We start from the raw sequence: 10,879 nt of genomic DNA, 5'->3' as shown, positions 1-10,879 counted from the left end.
CCTGGCTTGCAAAGCTTTCTGTTACCAGGGAAAGTAGAGGTGGAGCCCAAGATCCCGTTGCCTAAGGCTACTTGGAACCTAATTCCAAGCTCTTTAGTGGATACACTAGTTTCCAAAATTCAGTTCTATGAATGTTGATCCCTGAAATTTTTTGTTGTGGGTCCATCCTGTGCGATTAGAAATCACCAGGCAGTCCAGACATCGTCCTTGGTGAAGGCCTACTGTTCTAGGTAGTCCTTCTTTATTCTAAAAACCAAAATTGATACCCCCTTCCCCTACCTCCATCCATCATGCCCTAGGCTTGGATGACTAGAAATGCAGCCCTGCTGACAAGATACAAGACAGTAGGACACACTCAGCGCACTCAGAGTATTCTGCTGTCCCAGAGGCCAGCATCAGAAAGCTGGGACCGCATCCTTGTCTGATCTAGCTTCAGTACACAAGTGAGGCTTTCAGCAATAGGTTGGGAGCTGGTGCTTTTTCGTGGAGCTTGAGAAACTGAATCACCAAGTCAGATTTCCAGGAGTTAAGGAGAGGGCTGGACTTCCTTGCAGGGCTTGTCTGTTTCAAAAGCTAGTTGTAGGGAGCTGGGGAGCTGTCTGTCCTGAAACTTGGACTTCTTCCTTTCTATTACTCAAAGGGAAAGCAAACAGGCCAGGTGGTCCTCAGTGGTGCCCATGGCCTGGTAAGGTTGCAGTACATAGGCCCAGAAAGCAATGGCACACACCAGAAAGCAAGGATCACACACAACAAATGCAGGCACCAAGATGAGAGTAAACAGTTGTCTTTAATCTGGACAGGACACTGAAAAATGACAACCCTGAAATTATAGCTGCTAAATAGCCTAGAATACAACACAGGTGATGTGCCCGCCATGTGGTAATCATCCTAATCTTCCCTCCTCAGAAACCCTCACTATCAACGCAGAAAAACGGAAGTTTTGTTTTGTTTTCTGGAGCACTGAGGCAGTGTCCTTCAGACACCAGCTTCTCCAGAAGTTCTACAAGGAGTGCTGACCATCCACAGAGCTTCAGTGACAAAGTGGACTCTTTAGGACATGAAACACAATCCCACGTTTTCCACATTAAAAAAAAAATGATCCACCAGAGACACTCAACACGGGAGGGGTTCTGTAATTCAGAACTTGGAGCAAGGGAGTCTCTAGCGCTTGCACCCTCCCTTGCCTACATCTCCCTAAACTGGAGAGTTTCACCTTTCATAGACATCGGGGGAGGTGTGCTGTGAAGAAAGCAGAGATGCAAGTGAAATATTTTTAGCGATTCTTGTAGCACCCACCTCCACAGCTTCAGGAACCGGGGAAACGCTGTTGGTCTTCCTGGAGCCCACGCGGAACTTCGCGGCCTTGTAAATCTTCCAGTACACGAAGAGCACCACGCACAGCGGCAGGTAGAAGGCGCCCACGGTAGAGAACACCGTGTAGGAAGGTTCCCGACTGACCTGACATTCCTCGCTGAGCTCGGAGTACGTCTCCCCCCAGCCGAAGAGCGGTGGGGCCAGAGAGATGACGGCAGAGAGTGCCCAGGTGAGTCCGATCATCACGTTGGAGACTCGCTTGCGGGCGCGGAGCGTGTACTCCAGGTGGCGTGTGATAGACCAGTAGCGGTCCAGGGCTATGGCTGTCACATTCCAGATGCTGGCTGTGCAGCAGAGCACGTCACACACGATCCACAGCTGGCACAGACCCCGGCCCAACTGCCAGCGGCGCCCGGACAGTTCGTGCACCAGGCTCAGTGGCATGACCAGCGCGGCCACCAGCACATCCGAGATGGCCATAGACGCCACCAGGTTGTGTGGCACGCGATGGAAGGTGCGTACCCTGAGGATGGTGGCCAGCACCAGCAGGTTCCAAGCGAACGTGGCCGCGGCTAGAAAGCCCAGCAATGTCAGGACTAGCACTCGGAAAACTGAGAAAAACGGCCGACTAGGACGCAGGTCTTCTGCGCCCAGGCTGCGGTTGAGTTCCAAAGAGGAGGGAGTGGAGAGGGAAAAGGAGGTCAAGTTTACAGGCAGATCCATTGCCGGCCCCAAGACACCTGCGTTCAGATTGTGTAGCCACCGAGCCCACTGGAATCAATCTAGAAATGTTTGCGACAACTGACCAGTGGAGAGGATTCTGTCAAGAGCCCGTGAACCTGGCCCCAGTACCCAATCAGGAAGAGTCTGGAGGAGACGCTGGCTGGCAGAGAGGAGGGTGCTAGACTGCAAGCTGCACAGTCTCTGTATCCTTAGAAATTTGGAAGGCGGACTCAAGGGGCAGAGTCTAGAAGCCAGGGCCCGCCTAAGCTATCACTTGTCTGCGTTTCCTCACCTCGGTGGAGACCGCTGTCTTGTCGCCCGCAGCAGAGCATCCTTGGGATGGGTTCCGTGCAGGGTGGATGCTTGGAAACCGGCTGGTGCGTCAGAACAGTCGCTGGTCCAGGGTTGCTCCCTGCCTGCCCGCCATCCCCTTCTCCGGGCAGTGACTCCCGGGGGAACAGTCGGATGCTGGGAAAGCAACGCAGGTACTTGCTTTCTAGAGATGGTGTTCTGCCCTGACCTGGCCTCTCTCCACCGTGCCTGGGGCTGCTACTCCGAAAACACGCGCTGGCGCGCCCACCCGGATCTGCCTTAGCGAATTGGGGATCCGGCGCTACGTAAGGCATCAGCTGATGGAGCCGCCTCTCCCCGCCCCTGGCTACCGGAGCGGGTGTGCTTGGAGCTGTCCACGGTGCTGCCGCCTACCTAACACTCAGCTTGGTGGCTGTCCAAGGTCCAGTCGCTCTTTACCAATTGGTCAGTGGCCCGAATCCAGTTAACTAATAAACTTTCCTGAAACCTTCTCCAGGTGATTTTGAGACCCCCGAGCCGCACCTTGGTCTCCAGTGGGTATTGTGCACAAGTGTCCGGAGTGAGGCACTTAACTAACAATCTGGTCTACCACTGTTTTCCCCCTCCAGATTTCAGTACATAATTGCCTCCTACGGAGGGGAGCTCAGTGACCTTGCTTGAAGACATAGATGGCTGTTTGTCCTGCTGTCAGAGAAGGCTGAGGTGTGGAGCTAGGCTGCCTGTTTCCCAACCATTAGAAAGAGGCTTGCAGGAGTCACTCCAGAGGCTCTACTGAACTCTCTACTGAGAAGGATCTGGAGAGCTGGCTCAGCCATTAGCAGCACTGGCTGCCCTTGCCAAGAACCCGCTTTGATTCCCATGATTCACACAGCTGATAGAAACTCCATTTTCAGGGGATATGACACCCTCTTCTGGTCTCCACAGGCACCAGGTACTCATGTGATGCACAGACATACAAGCAGGCAAACACTGATACACATAAAATAATTTTTTTTTAAATTCTTAAGAAAAAAAAAAAGGAAAAAGCTCCATGGAACTTGAAAAGCAAGGGCACTGGGCAAAGTGTGACAGCTCAGCCTTTAATCCCAGTGCTGGATCTCGAGGTAGGTGGAGCTCTGTGAGTTCAAGGTAGGTGGGGCTACATAGTGAGACACTGTCTCAAAAAAAAAAAAAGTAAAACAAAACAGTCATGGAGATTCTGCGGGTATCTTTCACAGAACCAGTGGGTCCTAGATGGGGTAGATGTTACAGTGGGCCAAGCCAAGGCTGATCTATGGACATGGGTGGTAGCTGAGCTGGTCAGTTCAGGCCCCTGGGGCCCCTGACTCAGGTAATGGGGTGGGGCCAGCTCCCCTATGCTCCTGCTGTTAGTGTCAGTTCCCCCTCAGCTGTGGTGAGGGGTGGGGGGCAACTCTCTTGCTACAGTGTTCAGCAAGAGGCAGGGTCCACTTTCCCAGATAGCCAGCATAGGGCTGAACTGGGTCAGCATGGTCCTCTGATTTCATCACACATGGGTTCTATAGCCTCCTGAGGTGACATGGGCCACAGACATCAACACAGACTCCAGCTGCCATAAGGCCACAGATCCAGACACGACCCTAAGCAGGAGCTGACCTTTTCCAGGACATTTTATCACAGCAGCAGAAATGTAACTAAGACTCAGAGCTTAGCTGGTGAGGACTCATGGACTTCCTCCTTGGGAAGTAAGCTTCCCCTAGCAAACTGTGTGCTGTCCCAATGGGAGGCCTTCCCAAGTTCTGTAGACTACCTCCCCTTTGCCTGAATGCTCTGATAAGCCATTTCTGCCAGAAGGCACCTTCAGGGTTGGCTGAGGTCCAGTTACAGGTGACCAGCCTGCCCCTGGTATGTAGCTCTCCATATCTCCTTGTGGGCTTATCTCCCAGGTGGGGTTCCAAACAGAAACTGCTCATGATTCTCTGCCCCAGAGAATACAACCTAAGGCAGGAAGTGAAGCTCCTCTATGAAAAAGATGATATGTAGGCAGACTTTTCTTTCCTATTGGCCAGTTCCCAAATAGTCAATGTGGGGACTTAATATCAATTGTAAATGCTCAGCCAATAGCTCAGGCTTATTACTAGCTAACTCTTACATTTTAAATTAGCCCATATTTCTTATCTGCCCTCTACCATGTGGCTCATGGCTTATTACCTCATTTTCTGCACATCCTGCTTCCTCTGCATCTCTTAGTGTCTCCCCTGACTCTGCCCTTCTTCATCTCAGAATCCTTAGTTTGGTTGTCCCACCTATACTTCCTGCCTGGCTACTGGCTGGTCAGCTTTTTATTAAACCAATTTGAGTGACAAACCTTTACAGTATACAAAAGGAATATTCCACAGCAGTGTTATGCTATTAAAAGATGGGTCCTAAATGGGGATATAACTTTCATGCATGAAACTCTGTATTCAATGTTTAGTATTGCAACAACAAAATTGCATTGGTGAGATGGCTCAGTGAATAAAGGCGCTTGACGCCAAGACTCATAAACCTAAGTTCAATCCCTGGGCCCACATTACAGAGTCTGCAAGTTGTCCTCTAACTCATATTCTTTCTCACACTCCATGGCGTGTATCCTGTCCTCACTGCAAAATAAAAATGAGCTACAATAAAAAAAAATCAAGCTAGGGTCCTGGGGTTAAAATTTTTCAGAGTATTTGGTAAGTGCACGCATTAAGATAGACACAAATTCAAAACCCAGGATAGCTAATTTTCTAAAGAAGATCCATCCCACTATGTGGTTAATTTCTATTGAACAAAGTCACTCCAATAGAATTCTGGGAAGAGACTGTTTTACACATGTGCTGGGAGTACAGGGCAATTCTTGTTGGTTTTGGTTTGGAAGTTTCTGGAGTATGAGAGGACAAGCATGATTCCTTCTGTTTGAAATTGCACTTGTCTTGTGTGACAGTGGAGAGAAGCTACAGTGTGACAGTTTGTGGGCTCCAGCCTGTTTGCAGTTGCTAAAGCCATCTGGCCCTTGGAGGACAGCTTAAACTCAAGTGTCTAAATGTGTTGTCCTGTCATGTGCAAGCACATTCTTCAATACAGCTCATCTCTGTGGAGCCAAAACATGGAGTCCTGAGAGCCCCCTGAAGCCCACAGTGGCAGCTTTTTCCTTTGTGCTGGCTCAGAGGTCTTTACCCCCTATGTCCTCACTATCTGCTCCTCTTTGCCTGGCTTCTGCACCAAAACAAGTGTTGGGACTAGAGGGACAGCTAGAGGTGGGATGTTCACCTAGCATGTGTGAGGCCCTGGGTCCCTGCACCACCACTGAGCAAAGTCTCAGACCCAATCTTGCCTGGACGAAGGAAAGGGGTAAAAACAGACCCTGCAGGTTTATTTACCAGGCCTCAGCAGGAACACAGGGAGGACTCCAAGTGTTTGATTTTCACAAGATGAATTAAGGATTCCAGAATATACAACTAGACAAAGACGAACCCACTGACTGATCTGGGGCGCTGTCAGAACACAGGACTCACTTCCTGTTCAAGGGAGCCAGAGGACCCATAAAGAAGGCAAACTCACTGGGAAAGTGTCAGTAAGATAGTCTGGGAAAGCCTGAGCCATGTTTGCCATGGTAGAGGAAGGAATCAAGATACTGCATGGGGGGTGGGGGGGAGGCACGGAGCTTATGAAGCAGATGGTGTGTGGATTGACTGTGTGACCCAAATAAACTGATGGGGTGGGAACTTGTTCTCTCTGCTGATGTCCTGTGGATATGGGGCCTTTGGAAAGTGAGTAGGTTTTGCTGAGGTCATGGGGCTGAGGTCTTCTTGATGACAGAAGTGTCAGAAAAGAAGGCTGAAGAGATGGCTTAGTGGTTAAAAGCACATGCTACTTTCCCAGAGGACCTGAGTTTGCTTCTCAGCACCCATATCAGGGGGCTCAAAACCACCTGTGGCTTCAGCTCCAGGAAACCCGGCTCCTGCCTCCACTGGTTCCTGCACTCACACGTGCATGCTCTCACACACAACATACACATATTTAAAGTAATTTCTTAAAAGGAGAGGATGATTATTTTGGGATGTAGCTCAATGGCAGCATGCCTGCCTAGCACTTGGCAGCATGCTGGCCTAGCATGTGCAGTGCCCTGGTTCAATCCCCAGCACAACACAAAAGAATAACCCGTTCTTTCTCCTTAAGTGACGACACCAGCCCTCTGCTCTTCATAGATTAGCGAGGCTTGGATGTTTTGTTACAGCAACAGAAGAGAAATTAAGACACATGTGTAATATATATCAAGCTGGAGCACTCAGAGGGCCATTTCAATCCCAGAGACTATCTTCTTCAGAGAGACCACTGGGAAAGAACTGGCTGACATCTGAGTGGTGGATCAGAACATAGGAGCAAACCGGTGGAGATGCTGCAGCTTGTATGTCCCTCCAGGACTGCAGGGAACTGTCCAGCACAGCTACAGCTGAAGTCAGAACTGGATCTAAGGATCAATCCGAAGGGGATTCCAGATAGCCCAAACCTGAGCCTCTCAGAGGGTCAAGTGTTTTCCTTGCCCCTGACTATAATGGCAGATATTGATCCTGCTTGACTGGCTCTAGAGTCATCTACAAGACAAACCACCAGGTGTGGCTCTGAAGGACTGTCTAGGTTAGGTTGACCTCTCTAGGCAGACCTGTAAGGGATTATGATAATTGTGGTGGGAAGATCCACCCTAAATGTGGGCATCACCATTTGCTAGCCTGATGTCCTGAACTGTGTGAAAAGGAGAAAGTGGTGGGGCCTGGGAGATGGCTCAGTGGATAAGAGTGCTTGCAGCCAAAATTTAGATCCTGAGTTTGATCCCTAGGACCTTCAAAGTGGAAGGCAAGACCTGACTCCTTCAGGTTATCCTCTGGCTTGTGCAATGTTAGTTAATAAATGAGGTGGAGGGAGAAAATAAAACCCAGCATTTATCTCTCTCTGCTTCCTGACTACACCGGTAATGTGATCAGCTGCCTCAAATTTCTGCCTCCTTGATTTCTCTGCCATGATGGACTCTACCCTTGAACCAAGAGACAAAATAAACCCTTTCCTTAAATTGCTTTTGACACAATATTTTGTCACAGAAACAGTAAAAATGATTAAGACACTGGCAAAGGACCACAGCCCCTCTGGATGAAGCCAAAAAAAGAATTGACTTGTTTTTTTGTTTCTCGGGAGTGAGTTTTGAAACAATTCTCCCTATGTAGTCCTGGTTATCCTGGTATTTATTATTTAATGCAGAGTGGCCTTAGACTTTGGGGAATCCTCTTGCCTCATCATTTGAAGCATTTATACATACACCATTAAGCCTGGCTGTAAGAAGATGTACAGGGTACATTTGTGACCACATTTCAGGGGCTCTCTTAAAGGAGGCTAGCCATCTCTTCAGTTAACAAAGAGCATATCTGTGAAAGTCCAGGAAGGGGGGTGGATTTGAGAGACCACTGTGGCAATTTGAGTCAGGGACCAGCTCCACCACCACATCTACCAAGCATTCATTCTAAGGACACCTTTATCAGGAGTGGTAGTTTGAATGTATTTGGCCCCATAAACTCATAGAGAATGGCTGTAATGCTCTGTCCTGTCCCTTTAAGAGATAAGCCCCACCTGCTCCCTCCCCTGTCAACCACCGAGGCAGGCAGAGCTTCCTTCCACTTCCAGTCTGAGTCCTTCCTTTCTCTCTCTGTCTCTCTCAGTCTCTGTCTGAGGTAGCTTCTGTCTCACTTTCCTCTCCCCCTTTCCTCTCTCTGTCTCTGTCTCTCTCTATTCTGCCCCCTTCTCCCCTTCCCTTCCACAACCAGCTAAATAAATATCCAACCCCACTCTGTATGATGTGCTTATCTGTCACAGTCTCTCACCTGCCACACAGCTCCCTGCCTAGGATTCACTGCCCCTCATGGCCCACAGGTCACTTGGGGGCTCCCTGCCTGGGACTGGCTGCCTTAGTGGCCTGCCATGGTCTCAGGACCTGCTGCCCACTGCAGCCACTCAGGGAAACAGCGCCATTTTTACTTAAACCATAACACTGGTGCCATGACTCGGAAGTGTGACCTTGTTGGAGAAGGCTGGACGACATATATTTCATCCAGACTTTGAGGCTGGAGGGCACACCTTTAAACTGGACTGTACCTTCTATTGGAAGTGTTTTGCAGTGGGGACAGGCTTTGAAGTCTTTTTTCAAGCTTCACTCAGTGTGACAATCAACTGACTTCCTGTTGCTTTTGAGTCAAAGTGTAGGGCTCTTGGCTTCAGTACCTTGTCTGCCTGTGTGCTGCCATGCTCCTCCTCCGAATAATAATCAACTGAACCCCTGAAACTAATAGTGAGCCCCCTCAACTAAATGTTTTCTTTATAAGAATTGCTGGGAGCTTTGTGTACATGTGTGTGAATGAGCATTTATGTACATATACCTATACTGATCTATATTTTATATATACAATTTTGCACTATCATTTAAAATAAAGATATTTCTTTTTTTGAAACATTTTTTTAAAGGCATGTGCCATCACTGCCAAGATCATTGGTTACTTTTGTTTTTAAGATTTATTTATTATGTACACAGTGTTCAGCCTCCATGTATGCCTGTAGGCCAGAAGAGGGCACCAGATCTCATTACAGATGGTTGTGAGCCACCATGTGGTTGCTGGGAATTGAACTCAGGACCTCTGGAAGAGCAGTCAGTGCTCTTAACCTCTGAGCCATCTCTCCAGCCCAAGATATTTCTTAATTGAAAAAAGAATTTATGGGGTTCTGGTGTCTCCTCACAGCAATAGAAGACAAACTAAGGCAGAGGTGTACCTCTACAGTTTGTTTATATGGATCTTGTGGGACCTTGTAGCCATCTGGGACCTTGTAATCAAAAGATCTTTGATATCTCTCTTCCCCGATGATCTGGCACATGAATGTCATCTAACAGACAGTCTTCCTGTCTTCAAGGCACCATTTTAGTTCAAGGAGGGTCCCATTCAGTGTGTTGTTTTCTTCTTTCTGCCAGCACTCTGCCCACAGAACTTTTGGAGGCTCCCTTTTCCATTCAGCTCTGTAATCTCAGAATTTAGGAGACTGAAGCAGGAGGCTTGCCTAGAGTTCAAGTCTAACTGAGCTGCATAGTAAATTGCTGGTCAGCTTGTGCTGTATTGTGAGAACCTGTATCAAAAACAAAATGGAGGAGAAATACACAAGAAATAAAAGCAAACAGCGATGGTTAGTTTTCATCATCAGTTTGATACAGTCTAAAATCACCTGGGAAGAGAAACTCAGTGAGAGATTGTTGAGATCCGATTGGCCTGGCAGGCATGCTGTCTTGATTACTTACATAGATTGACATGAGAAGACCTCCCATCTGAAGGTGGGTCACACCCATTCCCTAGACAGGTGATTCTTGACTACATAAAGATGGAAATGGTAAGCTGAGCAGTAGGAATGCATTCTTTATTTCTTGACCATTCTTGACTGTGGATGTGATATGATGCAACTAGCTAATTTAAGCCCCTACTGCATTGATCTCTCTACTCTGAAAGACTGTAGCCTGGAATTATTAGCTAAAATAAACCCTGTCTTCATTAATTTGTTTTTTTTTAAATAAAGGTAATTTCTCATAGTAACTGGAAAAGAAATGAAGACATTAAAAGGAAAAATGTAGTCCTAATGCCTGTTTATTAATGTTCTTATTGTTGAAAATGAATAATCTTGGTGTCACACAAAGAAACCCATAAACAAAATGAAAAGTAACCAGGCAAGGCAATTTCTTTTTGTTGTCTTAGTTTTTCTGTGTTTGTTTTCAAGACAGGGTTTCTCTGTGTAGCTTTGGAGCCTGTCCTGGAACTCACTTTGTAGACCAGGCTGGCCTTGAACTCACAGAGATTCACCGGCCTCTGTCTCCCAAGTTCTGGGGCATGCATCACTACTGCCTGACTGGCAATTTCTTTTTGTGAAAAGAGTGGGCCATGACCAAAACTGGGGTAGCAAGCATGCAGCACCAAGATGGCCTACAGCTTTTATCCCCAACTTGAGGGGAGACTTGGCTATTCCTAATTCAGTCTCACAGACTACTCCCAATTTAACAAGTGAAATAATAAAAAAGGAAAAAAGAAAGACTTCAATCCAAATACTCAGGAAGCAGAGGCAGTTCCAGGCCAGTTTGGTCTACTTAGTGAGACTATCTCAAAAACAAAACAAAACAAACAAAGAAAAAACCAAACAAGCAAAAAAATGTACCTCCAATTCAAGCGCCTTAGAAAGTTGAGGCTGGAGGAACAGGAATTCAAAGCCATCCTTGGCTACTTAAAGAGTTTGGGACCAGCCTGGGCTAGATGAAATCCTGTTTTTAAAACAAACAAAAAATTACAGCCTTGCCATGGTGTCGCACCCCTTTAATCCCAGCACTCAGGTGGATCTATGTGAGTTCGAGGCCAGCCTAGTCTGCAAAGTGAGTTCCAGGACAGCAATGGCTACACTCAGAAACCCTATCTCAGAAAAAGCAAAACAAAACAAAAAGAAACAAAGACAGCAAAACAGAAACACCACACCTAAAATG

General features: G+C 47.6%; 1 protein-coding gene across 1 annotated transcript in view; it reads right to left on the bottom strand.

The window, feature by feature from the left end:
* Htr5a (5-hydroxytryptamine receptor 5A) overlaps positions 1 to 2,615 on the bottom strand; it is a 15,168-nt gene extending 12,553 nt beyond the window's left edge. Inside the window, exon 1 of the mRNA XM_005367453.2 lies at positions 1,297 to 2,615. Coding sequence (XP_005367510.1) covers positions 1,297 to 2,037 — 741 coding nt within the window. The 5' untranslated portion in view covers positions 2,038 to 2,615. The remainder of the gene's footprint in view (positions 1 to 1,296) is intronic.
* Between the last annotated feature and the right edge of the window lie 8,264 nt (positions 2,616 to 10,879).

This window comes from Microtus ochrogaster, unplaced genomic scaffold (genome assembly GCF_000317375.1).
Source record: "Microtus ochrogaster isolate Prairie Vole_2 unplaced genomic scaffold, MicOch1.0 UNK18, whole genome shotgun sequence".
Taxonomy (NCBI): domain Eukaryota; kingdom Metazoa; phylum Chordata; class Mammalia; order Rodentia; family Cricetidae; genus Microtus; species Microtus ochrogaster.
The sequence above is the reverse complement of the archived record's forward strand: the minus strand, read 5'-3'. Positions and strand labels throughout refer to the sequence as shown.